Source organism: Oxyura jamaicensis, chromosome 2, assembly GCF_011077185.1.
Source record: "Oxyura jamaicensis isolate SHBP4307 breed ruddy duck chromosome 2, BPBGC_Ojam_1.0, whole genome shotgun sequence".
NCBI lineage: Eukaryota > Metazoa > Chordata > Aves > Anseriformes > Anatidae > Oxyura > Oxyura jamaicensis.
In genome coordinates, this window is record NC_048894.1 from 31,004,936 (window position 1) to 31,031,438 (window position 26,503).

General features: G+C 37.1%; 1 protein-coding gene across 2 annotated transcripts; it reads left to right on the forward strand.

The window, feature by feature from the left end:
* The first annotated feature begins 1,123 nt into the window (after positions 1–1,123).
* Positions 1,124–25,461, forward strand: LRRC72 (leucine rich repeat containing 72). Of its 2 annotated transcripts, none has more exons than XM_035319549.1 (9): positions 1,124–1,166; positions 8,088–8,161; positions 11,509–11,578; positions 13,682–13,763; positions 15,227–15,340; positions 19,617–19,706; positions 21,831–21,995; positions 22,969–22,996; positions 25,033–25,461. In XM_035319549.1, the coding sequence occupies exons 1-9, from the start codon at positions 1,140–1,142 to the stop codon at positions 25,196–25,198; spliced, it is 816 nt and encodes a 271-aa protein (XP_035175440.1). In that variant the 5' UTR covers positions 1,124–1,139; the 3' UTR covers positions 25,199–25,461. The 2 variants fall into 2 exon arrangements, with proteins under 2 accessions (XP_035175440.1, XP_035175441.1); XM_035319550.1 differs by lacking the exon at positions 1,124–1,166 and adding an exon at positions 6,753–6,782.
* The last annotated feature ends 1,042 nt before the right edge of the window (positions 25,462–26,503 follow it).

Here is a 26,503-nt window from a genome sequence, read left to right on the forward strand (position 1 = left end):
TAATAATATGAGAAATGACAGCATGATCGTAAGAAATCTTTAATTTGAATTTATTAAGACATTCCTACATAACAGTTAAAACATCATGCCTACCAGCTCTAGAAAAACCTCAGAAGTAAATCACAGCTATGTAGTCTGAAAATGTCTCAGTTTATGAAGGTGTTCTTTAAGCACCTTCTTGAATCCTTCATCACTCAACACTACCTGCTCCCTTTTTCTAAAGCATGAAGGCAAGAAAGAAAAAATAGAAACAGTTGTGAAAGATAATTGTGCTATTTTCTTTCTGCTGCTTATAGGGAATAACATAACAAATTCATGGATGTGACTATATGGATGTAAGAGGAAAATAGTGGACTTGATTTAGAAATTCTCTTTCCATGCAGGACAGTATTGTAATGGTGACTTTTGCCATGTACACGGATTCAAGAGACAACTGAGAAATAATCCATTACTTACCTCTGATGTACACTGCAGTGGTGAAATGTCATTTGATCCTCTTTCAGTAGCTTTAGCTACTCTAGTGCCTTTAGCTTAGCTACAGTTCTGAGTATGTGGTAATTGTTCAAGAGTAAGAATAGATAATAGAATAAAATAATAGAATATAAGAATAGTAACGTAGTGTATCAGTAATTCATTTACACAGCTTGGGTTAGAATAGATTTGGCAATCTAAACAGAAGTTATAGGATCCCAAAACGTGAGACAGATGAGTCAGGGTTTTTCCCAGGGCAGAAGGCACAAAGAAATGTGCCAGGTAGCCAATAAACATAATTTATACAAATTAAGTCTTCATATATGATTAAGATAATAATTTTAAGAGTTCCGGTATTGTGACTGCACTCCTTTGCCCCTGAGTCAATGTACCTTTCAAGTTTTTATATGTAAGTGCTCAAAATCTTCTTCAGACTTCAGTTTTATTTCATACCAGCATAGTTTCATTTGCAGATACTTCATATATTACAATATGAATTCACTACAGACCATGCATTTACCATGTTATATCTCCATAGCATTATTTGCACTATTAAGTTATTACACTTTAAAAATTATTTTTTAAAATTATTTTACAGGAATGCCTATGCTGTCTGATCAGGATTCCTGAATCCTTGTGGTTCCTCGGGAAGTGTTTAGGGGCCACCAATGGTTACAGAGCTTGCAATACCCAAGGTAATTCACTTAGAACTGCTTTTGTGTATCTCTGCATGGCAGAGTCTTGCACCATGTAAATAGTCTGACTGCCAACCTAATAAAAAGACAGAATACCTGAAGCTTATATCTGAAAATTACCTTTACAACCATGATTAAGATTTTATTTGAAAATGAGAAGCTATGGGATGTTTCAGTATTTGTCGGTAATGAAACCAGTCCACTGACAAAGCTTTCTCTGAATCAACAGGCAAAGTGCTACCTGACATCAGTAAGAACACTATTGACTTCTACATCTAGAGAGCTCTGCAGACATCATCCTTTTAGAAACAGCTTTTATTTAAAAGGATGAGGTGGTCAGTTTTGTTAGGAAGTAGTTTGAAAGAGTTTTAAATAGAGGACCAAAAATTCTAACTATCATGTTCTGGAAAGCATATGTGATCATAGCAACGGAGATTTGTTTTTAAACGTTAGGATAGATACAAACCATTGTGGGGGTGTATATACAAAGTTTTGAAATATTAGAATGCAGATTTCTGAGACTAGAGGAATAGGATTGTTTGACATAATGTTATTTACACATCCATAAAAGAACTGCAGCAGACAAGAATTTTACTTCTGACTGCAGATCAGACTTGGAAGCTCTAAGCATGCAAAACCGTCAAAGAACAAAGTTAAGAGTGGGTATGTTGAAATGAATGATACATGGTGAGAAATAATACTGGGCCACTATATCTGTTGAAACACTTCTCCATCAGGCCTGTCACACTTGTGGTGGTGGTCTTTATTCTCCAGGGTAGTATTCAGATGTCAAGTCAGATCAAAGCTGGCTTTGAATGAGCTAGTTCATCCATACCGTGCAGTCTACTGGGACTACTCTGCCATATGGTTACCAATGTGCAAGATGTATCAATTTATATTACACATAATACCAGAAAAAAAAAAAAAAAAAAAAAAAAAAGAATTCAGATTTCTTGTTTCACAGGCATTGCTTTAACCATTCAAATTAATCACTAGTTTCAAACTGAAAATAGCCTGAACTTTTTAAATACAGGGTCAAGTTTGTAGTGCTTATTGAAAAATAAATGTCCTCCCACAGTTCTTCTCCTGAACTTGTTAGGGTCACTGAGATGTCGTCAGTACTATCAGCAAGATTAATAGTATGAGCAAGAGAAGTGATTCAAATCACACAAATGCCTGAGTGGTTTAGATAGTGTGGAGTATTTGAAACATCTGCACAGGGCTTGCAGCTACTGGACCTACAGCAGACCTGCGCTCTTCTGGAGCAATAGCTGGAATGCAGGTGGGATATCCTACTGATCTTTCCTCAGGCTCCTAGGTTTCACCTGATAAACACTGATAAAATATTTCCGGTAGCAAGAACAAAAAAAAAAAAAAAAGGAAATATGCATTTATCTACAATATATTGCATCTACTTCACAGCTTTCTGAGTCAAATTAATTTACCACCTCAAAAGCATGTTAATTGTACTAATTTCGATGTAGCATTGGCGTAACACAGGCAATTTAAAATTTGTCCCAGTTACTAAATAGCAGATAATTTTCTTATTTTTTGATGGATGTTCTGTAAATATGCAGAACCGCACAAATGTGGGATTGAAAATAATTCTGTAGTAGGATTTGCTTTGGCGGGGGAGCTGGACAAGATGAACTCCAAAGATGCCTTCCAACGTAAATTAGCTGATTCTATAAAATGCAGACGCGGTTTTTAAAAATACCTTTTGTGAAAATCCCATGCAGGGCAGTACCTTTGATAACAAGGATTTGATTGTAGAGGATAGCAAAGGAAAGAATTGTGAAAGCACAGTATTATATGATGTATATTGCATTGATCTCTTTTAAAAAGTAGTGAGTGCCATCTTACTATTTTATTTTTCATTGTTAAATATTTGATTTTTACGATAAATATGTTGTAAAAATGGAGGCCTCATCAGAGAGATGCATGGAAACACACCATTAAATCAGAGGTCAATATGACTACAAAGCTGAGACTGACATGCAAGTCATTTAAATTATCTGTATGAAAATGAAAGTACATTTTATTTAAAATATTTGGAACATTATGTAAAAAATCTTACTAGTATAAAATGTATAGAAATTGAGACCTTGACAATAGTAACTTCGAGAAATTATACAGCAATTGAAAATAAACCCTCAAAAATACAGAACATCATTCCAATAATAACATAGACAGGAAAAAAAATTGAAGATTTTAAACATTGGCAACTAAAAATATGATTTATTACACTGTTTTTAGCATTTTGCATCTTTCCCAGCTATTGAATAATAGATTAAATTACAAAGATCCACTCTGCTGTCAATTTTTCAGTACACTTTCAAAACCTACTGTACTAGATTTTGGGAAGTCAAAAACAAAATAAAAAATGGTTGAATGGTTGAATGACCTAGCCCATCACCTAATAATTGTGCTGAGTGTCACTTGCTAGACTAACCTCATGAAGAATTAAATCTGAAATATATGACAAGGTCATTCTAGTGACTACAGCATATTAAAACAAATTATTTAGGGAAAAAAAAAAAAAAAAAAAAAAAAAAAAGGGGGGTGGCAGCATAACTTTGGAGGAATAATTAAGGCCAAGCAGACATAAGGGCTCTTCTTTCTTTAATCCAAGTAATGTTTATCACCACAAAACAGTAATTGGCTAGATTTTAGGTAACACTTAAGCTTGACAAAAATTTACATCTAGGCTGTGCATATCATACCCTGAAGAAGAATGTTTAGGATATGGGAGACAGAAATGATAGTAAGTACATAATAACAACAGGAATGAGAGACTGCTATTTTATTTCTAGAAGACACAATAAGGATGGGTGTCTGGTACAAGAGGCTGTCATTTTTTCCTGTTCATATTAAAACTTTTCACTGGACTGTAAGTGTCCCAGGGAGGCAGCATAAGGCCAAAGAAGAGTAACTCATACAGGCTAATTAGGCTAAGTCTGGCTGTGGTTGGTTACAGCAAGACCATCCCCAAGCCCATTGAAATTACTGGTGCATACACTGCCAGTCAATGGTTTCAACTGGAAATCAGAAGCACCTGCTTGCAGATGGGGCTGAAATTTGAGTACAGACCTCTCCTCCCCGCTCTGTACTCCAGAGCCAGGCTATCAGCTGATCAGCAGCGCTGTCAGCAGCTCAGCAGCCCTGGGAGCCTGTCTTAAGAGGAGGGACAGATCTCCAAGTCATTCTTGCTCTCGTTTGCATCTGTAGGAAGGAAGTAGGCTTGGAAACTGGCTGAGCAGCTCTGTGAAGAACTCCTTTTCCTCCCCAGCTCGTGGGATGAATGCCTTTTATCATTTAACACTGTTAATAAGTTGTAACAAAACTCTCCCCACGACATTTTCCCAAGAGACAATAGATAATGTGGGGGACTGGATTAGAGGACACCAAAGCCCATATACAGGGGTTCAGCAGTGTGGAAAGAGACGGGGTTTGTTTTAAACCAGGTTTAACCTGAACTTTATTATCCAAAGCAAATATATTTTTCTGTCATGAGGTCTCTAAAGAGATGCAATGACAATCCCCCTTACCCATGGTGTGGGGCTGAAGGGTGTACATACTCAAATACCCAAGAATGCCTCTGAAATACCTCAGGGAATAAACGGTGTAACTCTATGGGTCACATGAACTCTTCTAGGTACCTGTGATTCCGGTGGTTTACAAAATGAAAAATCTCCTGAACTGGCCTACCACCTTTGCCAGAAAAAACATGAGATGTTTGCTTCCCCTATTTTCACATCCTGTTATCACATATTTAAGATCACATTGTCTTGTTACAACTGTGCACCCACGTACAAGCACATGAAGTATTTTCAGCACAGAAATATAATGAGGACCTTTTGGAAAAATGTACATAGTAATTAAGTCATTACTCTGAATATCCTGAAGGGCACGAATTCATTTATGCACAGCAATCCCGGAATGTGTTTAAATAGGTTAGAGGTCATGTGTTTTGGAAAAGGACAACACACAGGCAACATGAAGTATGCTGATAGTGCAGTTTGAATACAGAAATACTCATTTTCTATCCAACTTCCTTTAACCTTAGTGGGGATTTTAGGAGTCAACTTGCAGGAATATATTTTTTTTTTATTATTTTTTATTTTGTAAAAAGAGGTTAATTTTAAACAATTTTATATATTTAGGCATATTAGTTTTATATATTTAGGCATCCAGACTAAATCAATAGATATAGGTTAATTATTACTAGAGAGAAGCATTTCAACAAAACAAATCAAAACAAACCTCAGCGCCTCAGCCAATGTATGTCACACCTCTACTGGAATGCAACAAAATACCTGCTAGAGGTTCCCTTTCTCTTCATACTTTAGATAAACATGATATGACAAGCAAATTCAGACCTAACTACTTGATAAGACGATTTTATAATGAATGCTGACTTTTTCTTTAATAACCATCTCACCTTCCAAAATTCTAAAGGGGTAGCTTCATCTTGTTTATTGAAAATGCCGTGTTCCAACATAAAATAAAAAATATGGATCGGCGTACCAGTTTCTTCTTCTCAAGTACATTTCCTCTTTTTATGTTTTTAATACCCTAGAGATATTTTTAGAAGCTAAAATAAGTGATTAAAGACACTTTTGTTGTCAGTTTTATACTTTTAAGATGTCTAGTCTTTCTTATTTGAGGTTTCTACTTGTTTAAAGCTAACTAGCTGAAATGGAAGCCACCCACACAATTTTTCTATGAAAACGAGATATTTGCAACATAATACTTGTACTGCAGCTCCATTCCTCCATCATACACACTACATTTAGTTTCAGTGGTCTGAACAAGCAAAGGCATGCACGTAATTAATTCCATGAGGGACAGCTTATTCATATACTCACACACACAACTCTTGCTCTTTGTGTATCAGTTGCACATAATTTACAATGGCTATTTCTGCTAACTTGAGTACTCTGTAAATTGAATTCTAAATAAAGCTTCAAGTTTTCAGACTTATTTTTCTTGTAGCTCCATCAAACAGTTTCTATTGTCCTACATGCACATAAGTGCACGCACACACCCTGGAAAGGGCTTTTTCTATTCTTCAGCTTGTGCTATGTAGTAAAGTGGTTTTAAAAATAACATGGCAACAGTTGCTTGCACATGTGGATGTCATAAACATTTTGTGTTACGTTACAATCCAGCTCAATCAAATGCATTTTAGCAGCAGCGGGCATGGGAGTGGATATGGAATGCATTTTCTTAGACACGAAGGTGATTTGTAAGTTGCAAACGGGTAACACATACGGTGCATATTAGTTGTAAGCTCACAAATGTTCTCCTGGTGACATACATATATGTAAGTAGGATCTGCACTTAAAATAAATAGGGATGTAGTTAGGGAAAGAGCCCATTTTTTTTCCAGGATTATAAAAGAATACTGCCCAGGAAATCTCCTGGAGGAGATCTCACAGAGGAAGAGCAGCACTCCCCGATCTCCCTCAGCCTTCGCGGCCCCAAGGCCTCCGACAGGACCCCCGGCCCTCACAGCGCCGTAGCCGCCCCCTCCGCAGGCCGCTCGGCCCCGCCGCGCCCCGGTCGCCTAGGAACGAGCGCCGCTCTAAAATGGCGGCGGCCGGCGGCGGGCAGGTGAGCCCCTTCCCGCCCCCCAGCGGCGCCCGCAGCCGCCCCCAGCGGGGCCGCCTGACGGGGAGATCGGGGCGGGGAGGAGGTGGTGAAATGGCAAGTGCCGGGCCCGGAGGAATGGCGGTCGCGGGGCGCTGCCCTTTTTCTCCGTGCAGGGGGGTTGAAGGCAGCCCCTGGGGTTTGTGGTCTGAAGTAGGTGCGCGGTTCCCGGCTGTGTGCCTGGCAGCTGGCCCCTGCTGCACATCCCCAGGGACAGGCGTTACTCTGTGGGGATGTCGTTCAGCTGCTGTTCTCCCAGCAGCTTTTCTTTTCCAGTCTGCGGATGCTGTGGGCCATTTGGCCAGGATTTTCCCCTACCTGACAGCTGGGAGCTGTATCGAGTTCCTGGACAAGAGGCCACTGTCCAGCCACCAGCTGTGCTGAGTAAATGGCTGGTGCGCACTGTGCGTCCCACGAGCTCTGTGCTTGTCCTGCTGGGAAAGTACCACAGGTCCAGCCCATTTCCAAGTGCACCCAAAGTCACCTTATGTCACCCCTGTGACCCCAGAACATGCTCCACAAACTCATTGTGTGCCTTATACAGGCTGCTCTAAGCATATCCATTAGTACTTCCAAGCTTGAAAAGTTTTACATTTGCAATTTCATGTAAGCAAGAGTGATCTTAAAGGACATTGGGCATTTACGAAAGCCATTACTGTTCTACTGATGAGACATTTTGCTTTTTATCAGCTGCTAGAAGTTGAGATCCACAATACTCACATTACTAGGATTGCTTTTACAAATTATGGCACATAAGCATTAGATTCTGAAAAAGATATTTGTCTCTACATTTTTCAAAATTAAATATACATGCAGAGTTTTCTGGATGCATAGAATCATAGAATGGCTCAGATTGGAAGAGACCTTAAAGATCAGCTAGTTCCAACCCTCCAGATAATTTTAAAAAGTCATGTGCAAAATTTGCAAAATTATTGCAAGGTAAGCTGTTCTCATGTTGATCACCTGTACTGATTTGGCTGAATGAGTTGAGAAGCCCGTTCTCCAGCCACCCCATGTTTTCATATATCTGTCAGCTGTGGGTCTCTATAGAAAAACTAGAGTAACATAACTGTTGATGTATTTTTTATCAATTTAAAATAGAAACTGCCAATTCAGTATCTCTATCTGTCTTAGACTATGCTGTAGTTTGCAAGGTGCTGTGATTCATACATTAATTTTGGCATGTGTATTAATTTTGATACTGAATATGTATATGTTGTAATGAATTATGCAGTATCTTTTGCTGACAAATGTACTGTGTACTGTCAGGCATTTGAAAAACAGCTGAAGATCTGTGGCTTTAAGCGGAATATCGATGTCTTAGTATTGTATCTGGCTGGACAGTAAGTAAAATATTTCTTTGTCTTTTACTGAAAATGGAGCACATGGTAAATGGTAACCTTGCATAACCCTTTCTATATCCATCTCTGAACATCATTTATATGTGAATTCTCAGTAAATCATCTTTGTACCTAGTCCATACATGTTGTGCAAGAAGAAATGGTGGAGATATATATGGATGTAGACAGCAGAACTGCACTCCCAATGAAGTAGTTACCTGCCTCAGCCCTAGACACACAGTCCTCTAGCAACCCAGAATTGCTTGGGGGTCAGTAAGTTCATAGAGTTTTGTGTGAACTTCTACCACAGGGAACAGAGATGTGAAGCTTAATGGGCTGATCTCTACCTGTTCTAACTGGCTTGTAAGGCTGGGTGAAAGACTATCAAGAAAGCAAACGCAAAAACACGGGACCTGCCCAGTCTGAGAACTGCCAAATTTCTGACCTCCCTGAAGAAATCTGTTGTTGCAATAGCAAAACTCATTGGTAGCACCTTTGAAATTACCTGCATTGCTACCATTAAAAACTGAAGGGAGGGCAGGGCAACACGAAGTGAGCACGAGAACACTTGTTTGGAGCTGACAGCACTGATCAGAGAAGTGATCTCCTCAGTGAGCTTTATGAAGCAGCTTAAGAGATAGGGCAGGTAAGGAGAATTAACCATGCAAAGTGAAGGAAGGCAAAGCTTTCATGAACCTGTGGGTGATCTAGGTTGATAGAGTGATATGCTGTAGGATGAACATGCTGAGAGGCTACTGTAGAGAGATGGATACATGACAGGACATACTTCAAAGTTTTTGAAAAGCATACTTTGAATTTCTGGCCAGGGCACAATTCCAACTGTTGCATACCTGTCTGCAGCCTCACAACTGTGTCTAGTGTTTGTACTGTTGATATCATATGTAAAGAACTAATGTAGTTCAATAATTCAGGGACAAGGTTTTAAAAGTCTCTAGGTTTTATGAATGAAAAAAGTATTATAGGATTTCAATGATTTTAGTGGAAATTAGGTGCTCTTGAAAGTCTCCATGTGTCCACTGGTATGTCCAAGTTCCTTAGCACATCTCCTGGTTTACACCAAGAAAGAATTTGATGCTCTGTGAAAAGAAAATCTGAAGCATATAGCCCCTGTTAAATTATTATAAGCTTTATTAACTTAGTTTTAAAAAGACTAAAACACAGAAAATCCAAGTAAGGAAGAAATTTAAATAGAAAGTTACAAGATGCATCTATATATTATTTAAACAATATGATAAAATTATTCTAATGCATATGTGTAAAATATTAAGACTGTATATATATACAGTCTTCATAAGCACATTTTCTGATGTTAAATACTTAAATATATGCCCTCACTGGCTTTGAAATACTTTTTGTGTGTGTGGAATAAAATAAAAAAAAAAAAAAAAAAAAGAAAATAATAAAAAGAAATTACCAGATGGCAGATACAGAAGTGATCTGTCTTCCCATTAAACCATTTTGAGAAAGATGATGCAAGCTGGCTTCTTTGATGATTGGAGAGAACCTATTTCCTTTTATTCTATACCAATTTATATAAACCTTGAACCTCAGCCAATCTCAGTATCAGATCATGCCTCCTTAACTGTTGATTTGACATACATTTTTGTTGGCTAAAGTAAGAAGAAAATGAAAAAATAATAATGAAAGTCAATCAAATTAGAGGGAACAAAATTATGTTTTTAAACAACTGCTGTTAAAGGGACATGAAAAAATTTACTTTTCAACACTGAAAGCTGTCATCCTAGGAAAACTGATTAACTTAGCAGTAGGTAGGAGTAGAGGGCTGGAGGCCAGAAAGTATCAGTTTGTAAGAGACATGCAAAGTCTGGAAGGCATACAGAAAGGGACAGGCTCTTTTAGAGGAATTAAACTCTACCTGGGGCAAATTAAATGCCTTAATAACAGAAAAAAAAAAAAAAAAAAAAAAAAAAAAAAAAAAAAAAACCAGATCAAGGCTTGGATATAGTAGAGATGAGGCTGTTAAAAGAGAGGGAGTAAAGCCCATGAAAATGTAAAGCTGTAAGCTAAGTGTAGAATGGCAATGACAAAGAATATGAGGAGATTTGGGCTTTGCTATCTGAAAAGTAGTTCAGGTGTATACAGGTAAAGCTATACAGAAAAGACAGAAAATAGTTCTGTAAGACCTCTGTATGTCCTGTCAGCATTCAAGTGCTTATCTTTAGTACTTGCAGTAATGTATTTACTTGTGACAGTAAATTAAACACATAAATACAGGAGCAGCATGGGATAATCTGATTTTCAGAAATACAGGAGAATAAAATTACAGCACATGAACTTTGTGGGGTTTGCTCTGGACTTTTTTTTTTTCAAAAACAAGATCAGAAAAAGTGTCCACTCCTCCTTTGTATGTGGTGGGTTTGTTGGAAAAAAAAACATGGGAAAAGAGATTAGACTTCATGGCTGGAACATGAACAGATTGAGTTAGGCTGATAGTGTGAGGTTAATTCTTACCAATGCTATTAATTCTTTCTGAAACACTGGCCCTGGTGCTGCAAGATATTCAACACAGAAAGTTTTATTATGTCAACTAAAATCGTAAACATCATCTATAATTATTTGAGAGGAAATCAAGAATATTTATTTAAAACAACGAAACCCAGCAACAATTAGTAAAACTACTCAGCAGCCCACCCATATTCTCTGGTTAGTAGGTAATTTATTACTTATAGTACACTAGCAAGCTCAGCTTCGACGTGCTACATACAATTAACCAAAACCCTGTACAAGCGGAGAGTACCAGCTTCAGGGAGCGTACAGTTTCATGTAAAACAAGACTGCTAATGAGTATGAGTAAATACTCATTTAATACTCATATAAACAAAAGTTTATATGAGGACAGGAGAGGAAAGAGGTGAAAAAAGATAAAAGATTTCACAGTGTTAATTAATACGAAAAATAAGAAATGTATAGTGATGTGCTAAGTGTCTTTCTTGCATCTCTGGCACTGTGGCTGGAGAATCTGTGTTTTACTGAAAACAGCTCTCTTTATGTTTGTTGCTCCCTTTACGTTTGTTGCCCTCTAGGATGCAAAAATTCTCCTCCTGTGTTCTGAAGAGAACTTTAACAAGCTGCAAAGTAGATGAGACTTGTACTCCCTGGAAAATAAATGCTGTTATGGAAAAATAATTTATAACTGAGTTTGTTCCAATTTCTTTACCACCTGCTGCTTTGTTATGCTTTCAGGTGTTTATAATGCATATATTGTCTCTCCCTTTTGTTCTGTGTGTCTATTTTTTATAAAAAATTAAACTGTTTTTTAAGTCAGTAAGCACCATGAATATTAAGAAAATTGTTTTCTTTTCCACCAGAGGACTAAGAAGCATTCCAAGTCTATCACGCTTTCACAGGTTGAGGTATTTGTGGATTAACAACAATAAGGTAATAAGGCGTACCTTGAAAAAGCAGAACAATGCATTAACACTCCCTGTTTATTGTATCATGATTTTTCTAACATAAAATATGGTTGTAGTTGCTAGCAAATTTAACCGATGTATATATGACAGCTTTGAAGAAACAACTGTTTTACATTAGAGTACAAGCTGATTATTTTTTTTTACTTTTTTTACAGCTCTCATTTATAAATTCCGTGAAATTAAGGAGCTGAGTTTTTGTGCTAATGTCTTAGCAATAAAAAGACAGATTAAGTTCACTTAGAGCTAAGTTATTGGAAAAATTGCCTGATGTTATACTGATACGTGAGGCCTAGGAGAGCAGTTTCCAGGGTAGCTCATAGCAAGTGTACTCTGCCCACCGGAGTGGGCAGCTTTTGGAACAGACTGACTTTAACGTATTCTTATAGAAACTTTGTGTTTTCCTAGTTCTTCAGGAAAGGAGTGGACTGCAGGAAATGCGTAGGTCCTTCATTGTACCCTTCCAGACATGCCTAGTTTGTTTCATTGCAGGCTGGCAGCTGAGGTGAGACTCCTTTCTGCTGTCATGCACACAAGTGACATAAAACCCTTTCAAATTTGCTCCCGCCTGCGCACAAGTAGCACTGCCATGCCAAGATGGATGCAATATCTTCTGTCAGTATGCAGGCTGTAATGTCATCTAAGCATGTTTGAATCAAGAGACTTTTCCGGGCAAGTGACTAGAGTTTGACAATGAGCCACCATAAATTCCGTTGTATGGTTCTAAGACAGTTATGCAAACTATGAGCCATACTTTCTCCATCTGTGCAAATCTAGATCATAGCAGTTATTATATCCGGTATGAGTTCTAAGACAATGCTCTGTAAAAATCTCCAGACACTACATTTTTCAGCCAAATCTAGGTAAATAACTAGCTCCGTGAGCAGCAGGGAAAGAAAAAAAGAAAAAAAAGAAAAAAAAAAAAAAAAAAGGCATGCCATGTAATTTAGGAGTGTATGTATATCTGCTGCCCCAGGCTAACATCAATTATATAGTATGTTATGTAGACTTCGTTGAAAGACCTGCGGTTATCCAACTGTTTTCAAAAAAAGCAAAAATACGGATATGTGAAAAGGTTGAACTAAACCCACAGGTACAAGGCTTTCCCTTTTACTTCTAAAGGGCACTAAAGAATAAGGAGAAATGGCCGGATGACTAAGCAGAGCTGAACTGGTTGATCAGTAAAAGATAAATATATCTGATTAGATCGTACTTTCCTACTTATGCAGTAACAAAAATCATTCATCCAATGTTCTACATAACTTGTGGGACAAAAATCATTTTTTGTATAAACTGTGTGGAGAAGTGGCTCTTCTTAGAAGACTTCAGCTAACAGGGGAAACACATTTTTCTGAACTTGGAAGAGCTAAACACTTTTTTCTTTCATTTAAGAACACAATACAGTAATTTTATCACAAAAAGTAAACTTAAGATGATCTTAAAGCAAACTTGTCAAAGATAGAGAAATGCCACTGTATACAATAGGTATGTGCAGGCCCTACACTACACAAGGTACAATAATCGTTGTGAAGAATGTGATTTTAGTTTCAGAATACTACTGTCTTCACCCAACCAGGTTTTTCCGAACCTTAAAGTATCTTAAGTATCTTTTAACTTCAAAGTATTTTTTCTTAGAGGGTTCCAGAGAGCTTTAGGAATGGGAAAACCTCTGTCTTACTGCCCTCCTTCCAACTTCAGGTAGCGTTGATACACAGAGCAAAGCACATTTGTCGTAAAGTCAGTGGCACAATTCAAGGACTGAAATCATTCCAGTACTAACAGGTTACTTTGCATTACAGAAATCAAAATAGCGTCAGGAATAGAATTATATTTCTTGTTCTTGTCTTTCAAAACAAAGCCCCAAAAACTAGAGTACCATTAGTGCTCCAAGTTCTCAGCAGTTACAATGGTCAGCTTGCTACTCCATCGTATATACTCTACCTTGCGGTCAAATCAAGACTGATCATTAAAAACTTCTTAGAGTAAAACAGTTTTCAAATAGGATGTGTTTATACTTCTCCAAAGTTAAATTCAGACTGACATATGGCAGTTTTCCTAACTCTAATTTCAGATTCAAGATTTAACTTTCTTGAAGAAAAACTACTGCTTGACTGAACTATATCTCAATGACAATGAGATCACAGATATATCAGGTACAAATCTTCCATTTTAAGATTATTGGACAGAAACCTATACTTCCATTTCTATGTATTGGCATTCAAACTTGTAACAGTGGACTACAGCCAGTAACTTAATGGTTGAAAGCTCCCATGTATGAATAAATGTTAATTATTTTCATCCAATGTACTTGAGTGGAAGTAAACTAATAGCCAATATCAAGTTTATGCTGGTCTAAGAGAAGGAAATATCATTCACTTTAATGCCAGGCAATTGTAAAATATTTTTGATCTAGCATGACCATATTTTATATTCAAGATGGGTATGCAAAGTTCTTTTTACATCTGGTGATTTGTAGTCCTCTTCCTGAGCAAGCACTGCATAAGCTGATAGAACCTTTTGGGAGCCATTTATATTTACATGATGAAAAACTGATTGCAGTGCTAACAGACTTAGCATAAAAATAAAAAGACAATAAATGAATAAGTTGTCCCACTTCTAATGCAGGTTAAGCTTCTGCAGTTTCTTTATTGATGCAGTTATATTCACAATCAGAAGTGTTTTGCAAAGTTACTGCAAAACCATTTTATTGTAAAATTCCATCTTTATCCTGTACACCTATTTAAATTTTGCTTGCTCTTGTAGATTAAAGTAGCTATTTCAGACCAGTGAATTTCTGAATGAAAAGCCCAAAACACATTAATAAATCTCTGTGTTTTAGATGTTTTAAATGCTAATATTTTACTCTTCTCAGTCTCTATAAACTGTTCAGATGATAAATGATGTTGATTAGTTCTTGTGAGATTTTGAAAAAAGTGAATGTTTGAAAGAAACATTCAGGCACAAGAGACATCACAGCAGATACCAACATATGTGTTATCAGAAAGGGCAGGTGTCATCAGCGAGAAATGTGGATGAGAAAAACTTTGTGGAAATTGGAAAATGAGATGTCTAAACCTGATGTGGCGATGTGAACACATAGTCTGGATCAGCCACAACAGTGTTTGGAATAACTTATTTAACACATTTATAATAATTTGAAATTGAACTATGTTCTGAGGCATATGCAATGCATTGCTTGTAAGGCAAATGTAATATTAGCTAGGGATAAAAGGAAGTGAAGGGGAATTAATCAAAGATCACTGGGACATAGGAGGAAGGAAGGGATACAGGAAGGGAGGAAGAAAGCAGTTGATGTTGATTTGTTGAAGCAAGAGTGATGGAGACAAATAGAACTGGAGACAAAAAAACAGTGAAGCATATGTTTAAATGATGTGACTAGAAAGACAAAAGGGATTTTGAAATCTTTGATAGTTTTTTTTGTTTTGTTTTTTGTTTTTATTACTCTCATGCAAGGTGTTATAAATATGCAGACCTAGGTGGACAACTAGAACGTCAAATTTAGTGTGCAACATAAAATAATTATCTAATAAACACAATAAGATATGATGAAAATAATTATTTATTTTTCATTTAATTTCATTTTGTTTCATTTCAGGTGCTCTGAAAGACTTGCGTGCGCTACAGATTCTGTTGCTTCACAACAACCAGTTAAGACAACTTGGCAAAACAGTGAAGGAATTAAAAGGAATAATAAGCTTGCAGACCCTAAGTAATAACTTATTTCTATTTCGCAGAATACAAGCAGTAGTTTTTTAGTGTATCTTCCCAGGATGTTTCTTGTCTGTTTCCACATCATTTGCCAATAGATTTTGAAGCTAATTATCTATTTCAACCAAATGTGACTGAAGAAGGAGATCTGTAACGCATGACAATTCCACAGAGAGTACTGCTACTAAGGAAAAGACTGCTCAGTGAGTTCAAAAGTTAACTGCTTTTGGCTGCTGGCTAGCCAGTCTCCTGGATGAGTAGTGTGGAGGCAGTCAAAGCAGTTTGCTGCTACCTGTTTGTAAGGCAACATGGGAGTATACTGCTCACAGAGATGGGAAACTGATGTTACTGCTGTTACTGAGTGTGAGGAAGGATACAGAACCGGAATTCCTGTCTCGTTAATTACATTGCTTGAATACCTTATATACTACATCTTTTTCATAGAATCTATGGATTTGTAGAGTCTAAGATTAAGATATTAGTCTTTAGATACTAAGTTTAATAATATCTGTGGTATAATTTTTGGCATCCTGATTGGAAATAAAGTCACATAGATCTGAAATTTGAAATTAAATACTACAAGACGGTGCTGTCACTACTGAGTTACAGTGTAAGGAGTAGCCTTCAGGGAAGTAGGATTATATGCTATTAACCTGTTGAAAATGTGAATGTAAACAGTTTTTTTTTTTTTTCATGGTTCCTAAATGAATGTTGTCATTGGACATGCCAAACTCTCAGTACTTTGAGAAAACAGGAAATGAGTTTCATGGCTTAACTATCACAGTTAATGGAGGTGACCATCATCAAACCATACCATACCATATGCCTTCAAAAATTGAATTTCTGACTGCAGGAAAGGAAAAAATTGCTTGAAAAGTATACTTTTAATTGAACTGGATGTTGGGCTAAAATTCACAAACAAATCAAGTGTTTAAGAAGACAACATGCCAGCAAAATCATTTTTCATTATGGGCAAGACTGAAAAGTAGTCCATGTAAGAATGCAGTTGTTTGAAGTGATTAGGCAAAGTCTGGACAGACATCCTATGTATGAATGGTGCTGTCAGTTGAATTTAATGTTATAGCCCTGCCAATTAATATGGTGCTTCAAAAAGCACAGGGAGTTTATTGTGCTTTTTGCAGTTGTCTATGGGAAATAAAGAGAAATATTTAAAGTGCTGCTGAGTTACTATGAGTGGCAGTCACAAAGACACTGTGAAAACTGGATGGATATTGGACTGGTCACTGCTACAGAAAAGCAATTATTTAAAAGTACTATCAAACAGAATATGTAAAGTAAGCCTCTCTGCCCTGATTAAAAAATGTTCTTCAGTTCAAAGATATGAGAGTAAATGCAAATCATTGGAAGAAACTTAATAATCTGCTTTACAGTCATTCCTTGCTAAGCTTTCAAAAATTTGTCAGTGCCTTTGCTTCAAAGAAATAAGATACTACTGAGTTCTCAGATTAACAGTACTACATTAGTTTAATAAAATACATTATCATATTTGAAGTAAATGACAGCAATGAATGAACAAAATACGTTTTAAAAGTGATATCCTACATACTGTATTACTGTAGCATTTATCTTCCTGCCTGCAGTGTTCAGAAATGTGAAACGGGTGCCGCATTTGGGCTGTGTATCTTTCAAAAGGCCTGTGCCCATAATTCATCTTTATAAAATAAAAACTGTTTTGGAAATGGGACGGTTCTCGTTATTGTGAGGGAGATCTTTTTTAGATTTATTTATTTATTTATTTATTTAGCTGGACAATTTGATTAAAAAAAATAACTTGCAAACCTTCAGTAGAACTTCTGGAAAAATAATGCTTATTATTCTGTAGCACTGTTGGACATTAGAACTCTTAAAATGGGGCAGACTAATACACTATTATTGCTCACTTCAGAAGCAGCATTCAGCTACCAAAATGTTGCATTTCTCTTTCTTAAGGCTCTTGTGATTTTTAGCCACTGCACTGCAATGGAGTTGAAGCATAACAGCGTTCTTCATCACACAGTTAGGGAAGACAGTCAGCTTCTAAAGATTTACTGGATGGGTTGTTCAAAACTGCACCATTTTTGGGAGATACAGAGGGATTCTTTATGGGCTCACCTTGTGCTCCCATCACTCCTTTGGAATCCAAGATTTTTGTTATGTACTCTGTAAATTGCCTCAGCTGATTTATTATCCACAACTGATAACATCTTGCTGCCAGTCCTCAGAAAACTCGTTTCGTTCTTCACTGTGTTTTTACCAAAATAATTCCTTTCTGCCCCATGGGGGACAGGCACACTGTTTTCCTACAGCCCCAGTTGAGAAAACAGACAAAACTGCGGAGGAAGAAAGTATTATCCCTAATTTGTAGAATGAAAATTACATGACTTTGACTAGAAAGTAGATAGCAGAGCCCAAAATTGATCCCAGATGTTTTGTAAAATAAGACCATCTTGATCCATACAATGGCTGGATTTATTTTAAGAACAAGCAACAGAAAAAATTGTGTACTCTAAAAAAAAAAAAAAAAAAAAAAAAAAAACACCAGTCAGTATTGGGGAGGAGGGATGTGCTCCAAGTAGCACAGATTCAGAAGGACTTAGTATCAACCCCTCTTTGTGTCTTGGAAAAATCGCTCTTGAATTGCCATTCCATTCCGGTACTGCTTGAAACACCAAATTTACCAGCTTTTAGAGACATTTTGGAACCGTTTTTCTCTCTGGGATGCTATCACATATTGTCTTGACTCAAAAACAGGTTTATCAGGCATATACCTAACATTATTTCAGATTAACCCCACCTAGAAAAAAGGGCTGTACGCTACTGTGTTCAATAAAAATTGAACTTTCTTTTGCTGCCACCTTGTGGCTCCCTTACTACTTCTGAACACAGTGATTTTGTTGCGAATTCACTGAAGAAATAAAATATTTTCAGTTCTCCTCTCTATACATGAACAAACATTTTCTTCATAAAAGATGTCAGTTGCCCTTTCCAGACTTACTGAGCCCTCAAAACAGTTGGGCAGTACCATCATACACTGAGCACTCATTGGCAGTCAAATGCAGCCTAAAAAATGACATCCTGTTCACAAATCTGTGTAGGGTATTTCCAGATTTCTTTCTTCTTGTAGTATCCCTGAAATATCAGAGCCCTTATTTGTGTCTGTAATGCCACCTTTCTCTACATGCAGAAATTACATAAACAAAGATTTTTTGCCCTAGAATATTAGCCACAGCCTCTCCTCCAACTGAGCAGTGTAGTTGTCAAAATTCTTAACTTTAAAAGGCTTTTTTTTTTTTTTTTTTTTTTTTTTTTTTTTTTTTGCCTGCTCTGATCTTAAGGTAGAAACCTTCTGATTATTTTTACTTTACTGTCCGGGTTGAACAGTATTTGTGTAAGGAGAAGACAGCATTATTAAGTTTTTAACCTAGAAAAAAAAAATCTGTTTTCTTATCTGGGAATGAGCCAATTTCTGTTTTAATCAACCTCAGGCATCATTCGCGTGAACCAAACCAAATCTGGCATGTAAGCTAGGCAAATGTTCCACTTCTGTAAAAAGCAGCAGCATAGGGCTGGTACCTGCCCCTGTGTTGCAATTTTAGTCAAGTTGCTAATGGGCTTTTGAAGCCTAGTGCCTCAATGGAAGTTAGTGGCATCCAGGTTACAGGAGCTTAGGCCCCTTTAAACATTTTAATCTTTAGGTTTCTGAATTTCCAAAAACCCATCTTCCATTGGAACATCAGAAAACTGAGTATTTTATGTTTTATATTGCATCTGTATGCAGCTCTGATAAAGCCTTTGGAGTCCCAAAGCTCATCTTTTTGCAATTAACTCCCTCCCCCCTACAAAATTTATCTTATCCTTAAGCCATCACACCTAAAAGACTGCTACAATTTAAAATAGGCATCACCTAACAATGCACAATAAAATCAAAGGTAAGCACTTAGTGGTTTTGTCTGTATGTCGTAAAAAAAAAAAAAAAAAAAAAAAAAAGAGCTTCAAAGGCTCATAGTGCATGATGGCACCTTTACTCAATTCTTGCCTGTGGTATTTTGCATCCTGTGCAATAAACCAGTTCTTGCAGTCTGTGCTCAGTGGAGTAATTTTGTCTGTGTAAAGAAACTGCTTTATTTACCTAGCATAAAAATAATTTGAATTAATACTATTTTGTACAAAATCTTTGGCTACTATTGTTCTTTAATTTTCCTGTCTTGCTACGTTTGTTGGTTTTCTTTTGTTCTTTTGCTGGTGGTGCTGGTGTTTATCTTGCATATATTTTGCAGACTTGTTCCATAACCCTCTGGCACATGATCCAGACTACCGGCTTTACGTGATACACTTCCTTCCTTCGCTACAGCTCCTTGACAGGAAATGTAAGAATTGCTCTTCTCTTTTCACAGAGATTGTTGCTTTTGATTTTAATCCATTTGGAAAAATCGGTGAATTAATCTCATCAATTTTTTTGCATGCACTTGTTGATACATAAAAAGATCTAATGAACTATTTTGTGCAAGGTTTGTCATGCAAATAGACGTTTGGCATAAATAGTCATATGGCATAAACAGTTTACTTTGTCAAACATTTTTAATTTGTCCTTTTTCTATTTGAATTGTATATGTTTATCCTGTAGTTGGTCTGTATATTTGGGGGTAAGAGATAAAAGCCTGTGTTAAGAAACACCTACCTACATTTTGTATGCATACGTACATACCTGTACATGAGTACATACACCTACCTACCAGGAGTTGGACTCAGTGATCCTTGTGGGTCCCTTCCCACTCCGGATATTCTATAATTCCATATGAATTCTATGTGCATTCAGACCAATATGTTTACAAATGATACTGTGTACTTAGATGGGGATAATATTCTCAGGTGTCTAAGTGTTTCTGTACAGTTTAAATGCATATGTGCACATTTCCTGATAAGATCCATGCTGACTAAGCTGTCAAATACAAATCTTCATGAATCATCAGGAGATCTTTCACAGCTGTAAATGCTACTGAAAAAAAAAAAAAGGAATGATCTTTAGATTAGCCAGATCATAAATCAATGAACATGACAGTGGAGCCAGGAACTTAGCTTCGTGATTTTGTCTTTGGTGTTGGGAGAGCCATGTGATTCACTGGGAAGCACTGTGAGAGGTGTTGATTCGTACCCCACTTCTTCCTCATAAAAAACAATGGGAAGAAACAACATCATCTTTAAAACCTGCTCCCAGTCTCTAGGAGAAACAGAATGCAGGACCTGAGATGGCAACCACAAGATGTCGGCATGGGTTGGCAGGTTGCATAGCTCCATCATAAAGGAAAGGTGGTGGATGGGACACCGTATGTGTCAGGGGTTAGTGAGCTGCTGGATTGGACCATAGCCATTTGCCTACACATTCATCTTTTACACTGGCAAGTGTTACCTCCAGTCTCTTCAGTATTTGGTCTGGTGTTACACCTGTGCTTAGCACTTCCATCAGACTACTTTACTAGTGATCATTTTTGGCTAGGGAGGGGTGACTGCAGGTAAACCTGCTGGAAAATACATGTGGCATTTACAGTTCTAGAAACACTGCCATAAAACTTGGTGGACTTCTCTCTTCAATATAGCCATACTGTAATTAGTCTTGGATCAGGACTTGAGGCATTCATTTGTATCAAGCCGTACCCTGGACTTTCTATTTAGTGAACTATTTCTTTAACATTACAAAGACTGTACTGTTAAATAAAATGTTCCCTTTTTCATGATAAATGGAAAATGTTCTGGCTGTGGAACATTCCCACAGCGCTATCCTGGCTGTCTGCTTTACGCAGGACACATGCTCACACTTCTGCTACCTCCAGGCATGGCTACTGCAGTTCCTTTCTAATTAGTCCCCCAGACACCATGACTTAAAAACTTCCCTGAATTCAAAATGTTTCTGCCAGAGTTATGTTCTAAACCTTCAGCTCACTTTTATTGCCTATCGGAAGTGCTGGATTAGTATGCGGTTCAAATCATGAAAGTTAAAATTCCCTACTTAACTTAGAGTCTCAAACTTTCTTTAAAATGGTTACTTTTTAAGTAAAGTGCAAAACAAGAAAATGTGAAGCTTTTCTTTTGATTGCAGTCCTACAGTTTTCTCTGGAATTGAGCAATGGGAATTGAACTGATCTTGAAGCAGGATTTGTTTTCACTATTCCTACAGAAACTTCCAAGTCCTTACTGACTTCTACAGTAGGTCTCATTTAAGTGGTAATGAAGAGACTTGCTTTCTAGTTTCTTGGTTTAAAACTCCTGATCCTACAGCATCGAAACCAAATACTTGATTTTATTTGACAGGGCTTCACTGCAAAGCCATAGAAGTATCACTCCGTGGTCCCATTCTGAATCATTGTGAAATTATGCGGTTACAGCACAATTGTTATAGACCTCTGTACAAAATAATGGGAATCACCACGCAGATAGTTGATACCAGACTTTTAAGTTGACAGAAAAAAATATTTTTTTTATATCCCTTTTAACAGTGGTTACACAAAGAGAAAGGGAGTCAGCATTTCATCTGTATAGCCGTGAGAGGTCTTGTGTTATGGAGTCAATAGCTTTTGGAAAGAGAGTAAATACACCGCTGGGGACTGCCATGGCATACAGCAGAGCTGCTCCACCAGCTAGAAGACTGGTGATGGCCCCAGGTATTTATAATAACAACAATGAGAGCGTACACTTTTGAGTGATTTGAATTAGAAGAAAACAAGTTATTTTCATTCCTTATGTTCTTTACAACTTTAAAGTTCTTTACATTCATCTGAGAAAAAGTTGTTGTCTTTAGCAGTAAAATATAAATGCATCAGGAACTCAACCAAACTGCTTCAAGTCAAGAGCACTGGGGGCAACAGCCAACAAATGAATCTTTCGCCTGTGTCTATTACGGCAAATAAGTTTTGGCCACTCCCAGTAGTTACAGAATTGTTTTTAAGATAGCTGAACAAACAGCATTTTTTTTTCAATATGTATCTTTCTGTTTTGTTGGGTTTTGTTTGTGTGTTTTTGCTTTTGTTTTTTACTTTTGATTAGTTAAAAAAAATCAATATACTACTGTTGTCCTGGTGATCAGCATCATAGAGTTTTGATGCCCTCTAGTGCTTTTATAAAATAATCTCTTCAAGAACATACTTCCTCCTAGTGATGTAAATTTTGCATGTCTTGCCTAGTTCTGTAAGCAGAATCCTTTTTATGCTTTTCAAGCTAAGACTATTTTAATGACGTCTGATCATAGCATATAAAGTAATTTTTAAAGAGTCCTAAAAACATTCACAGCTGTAAGACTGTGTAAGGTCCTGGCACAAGAAAGCAGGTGAGTACCATCCATAACCTTGTGACTTGTATCATGGGACCATTCAGAACAAACCTTGGATTTCCACAGAATACTGTCTGCCTCTTGTGAAAGAAGAAGCAAAAATGCATGGAAATGTTTATCTAGGGAAAATAAAATATGAGAACTACATAAGCTTAAAAAGAAGTAGGTATTTGTTTCCACAGTAATTGAATAAAAAAAAAATATTACACATTTCAAATCTTTTGCTGGTTTAGGATCAGGATGGTAATCCTCAATTAATCAAAAAGCTGTATAGACATTAATGCCATAATCTGAACTTTTTCTTACAGATCGTGAATTTGGAAATCACACAAGTAAGTAAGTATTTTTTTCTGTACTTTTTTTTCTTTTATATTTCAGAAATATTTAATTAATTTTCTCTTCCTGTACATAAAATAAACCCTGACAAGAGGAAAAAAAACAGTAAAAATAATCTTGAAAAATTTTCTGATCTTTTGTGTTTAACATGGTTGTAACTCTGCATTATTCTGCTAAGGCAACCTACTCACTGCTGTTTTAAATTTAATATTGAAAGGTATTCCAGGTATATAAAAATGCTATTTATTTTATAAGATCAAATACTGATTGCTAGAAAGAGTGTGCTTGAAGCATTACCGCATCAGAATAGCTGTTCTGTATTGTGGCATTAACAACTTTCTCCTGGCTGGCTGTTCAGTAATACACACTGTCTGGAAAATATTACTTACATGTATTTTTGTTTGGATTTTTTTTTTTTTTTTTTTAGTCTATAGTTGATACTATATTTCAACATCATAGAAATAAATGTAAAACTCACTTCTGTTATCACTGTGCCTAGATTGAGGACGTATAATGGCCGCATTTTAATGTGATGACATTTTTAGATGCTATCTTTCTAAGGCATATTTACAATCTTAAGATATCAGGTTTGTTTATACTTTCTGGTTTCACAGAAAGGTTTCAAAATATTTGTAAGATGTATTAAAGGAAATAAAAAAGCCTACACATAGAATTTACAGATCCATGCACTCATAGAATCATTCAGGTTGGAAAAGACCTCTAAGATCGTCTAGTCCAACCTTTAACCTAGCACTGCCAAGTCCACCACATCTACAGATTTTTTGAAGACCTCCAGGGATGGTGACTCAACTACTTCCCTGGGCAGCTAATTCCAATACTTCACAACCCTTTCAGTGAAGAAATTTCTCCTAATAGCCAACCTAAACCTCCCCTGGTGCAACTTAAGGCCATTTCCCCTCGCCTTAACACTTGGTGCATGGGAGAAGAGCCCAGTCCTCACCTCGCTATAGCCTCTTTTAAGGTAATTGTAGAGCGTGATAAACTCTCCCCTGAGCCTCCTTTTTTCCAGGCTAAACAACCCCAGTTCCCTCAGCCACTCTTCATAAGCCTTGTAGCTTCTAGACCCTTCAACAGCTTCATTATCCTTCTTTGGACATGATTTCCCTTCTTTGGACAGTATGATGATTTCCTTTAACAATTTGTTTTTATATACCTATTTCCTCTGAGTACAGCTCTTTACAATCAGCCTAATTTATGTTCAAAAATAATTTCCTGCTTTCAGCTAGTTGTCCTTATGGATACAGTGTACAGTTTCCTCTCCATCTTACTTACGTAGATGCTTAAGCTTTATGAGGTACCTGAGCATTTGACGAAGTGCTGTACTCAGTGGGAATAGTCACATGATTTCTGATAGGTGTGTGTTACTACAGCTACGCATTTGTGAAATAAGTTCTTACAAATTCAGTTTTTAATACTGTATCTGATTCTAAAGTTTTTGGTCTAACATGAAGTCCGTGTCAATTCTGATGTTGCAAATCTGCTACTTCTCTGTCCCAAACTGCAGCTGTGGCAGGATACCCGAACAACACAAGTTCTAGGTGTTCTGCATTTAGTGTTCTGGATTCACTTGCATGGTGGCTGTTTAAAAGACCCATACTGAAATAAAAGTTGCATTTGCATTAATGGATATCATATCGCTATGAAATCATAAAGTACACAGTTATATGATTTCCACTTCTAAGAAACAGAACATGAAAATGTACAACTATACTTTTCATGAAAAAGAAGCAGTGAAAACAAAATAGCAAGTTCAAGTCTGCTTTAAATGCATTTTAAATAATTGATGATTTTTTTCCCTTAGAGTCCTGTGATCCTGAACTCCTGCAGTTTTGTTTTGCTTTTTAAAAATTTGGTGACAGAAGGAAACCTTCTAAAATTAAAAATTTTCAAATCCTAGCTGTTAGTATCATCACAACTTCTACCTGCATTTTCTACACAAAGTGTGCTTAGTAAGTTAGCTCCAAATGAGTTTGGAAACATTCAGATAATTTACATTTGCTTTGTTCTTTTTGCAGAGTTCCATTTGAGAACCCTGAAGATGCTGTTTTACTACGGGCAATGACAAGATCTGTAATGGAATTTTCCTCTCTTGACTGGAACAAAGTACCCACCTGTCGAGAACGACGTCTTGAAAACAAAGCAGAAGATTCCCCTGAGAAGCTGACAATCAAATTTAGATGACTGCTTTCTTCAGAAAAAAAAATACTCCTCTGTCTACAACGGATATAAACTTCTTATGTAAGTTAATATCTCTATAACAGAAGTACACTAAACCCCACATCCAATTAAATGAGCTTCCAGCAACAGAAAGTATTAGTGTAACATTCCTTTTATCATCAAATATATTATGTGGAAAATCAAGAAATTAAGAAATCAAATGATAAATAGTGGCAATGTTACAATAAAGGATGTTTGAAATGCAATTCTTACCATGCGTCTGTTACCACAAATTATTAAAGCCAAAATAGAAGTTAATTTTTTAAGAAATTAAGGATGCATTATTTTATTCTTTACAGTTTCTACTAGATAATTAGACTTACTATGTTCACTACTAGTAATTTGGGTTCCTCCGTCAAAGTAAAGATATCAGATAAACCTCATTAAGCTTTTCTAATTTTTTAGAGGAGTTAAAATTCCAATTTACTGATTTGTGTGCTTCACGAACTCACTGCAGGTTCTTAGCTTTATGAGGATGCTGTGCTGGGTCTCACTGCTGTGGAGCCAGTAGCTCTTAAGTGCTGAAATCTGGCTCTTGTCTCTGGCTGCTCATATTTCCCCAGGATGCAGGCCTCTGTTTACCAGTCCTTGTGGAGATGGGGCATATTATATGAAGTGCACTGGTCCCAGCCTGCTGCCAGCGCTTAGCAATACACCTGATGCTTTTGGCTTCTTGAGGTAGTTTCCACAAAGGGAGCTAGCAGGTGATGTGTATGCAGGTATACAGTAATACATTTCCTCTCATCTTTCTCTCTCCATGCTGCCGAAGGCTGAGTTTCAGTCAATGCTATCTGACATATCAAAGCCCTTCTTCAGCCTGGGGCTTGTCTTCTGAGTTCCTTCTTTTTGTCCTCAGCTGGCACTGAGTCACGGCGCAGTCTAGGTTGGCAGGGAGCTGTGGGTCCAACCCCTGTTGAAAGCAGGGCCTGACGTTAGGTTATCCAGCACTCTGTCAAGGCAAGTCAAATATTTCCAGGGAGGGAGAGACCACCACTTCTTGGCAACCTCTGGCAGTGTTTAATTGCACTCCCGAGCAACCTTCTCATATCCAGATGGAATTCTGCCTGCAACAGCGTGGGCCTGTTGGCTCTTGTCCTGTTGTTGTGCATCCCCATCAAGACAGGTCATCATCTCTGTAGGTGCTGTAAGACTGTGATTATATCTCTCCAAGTTGTCCTTTCTCTGGAATCGAACAAGCTCCTCCAGCTCTCAGATCACCACGGTGGCACACTCGCTGGGACCTCATTTTTTAATGTCTCTCTTGAACCA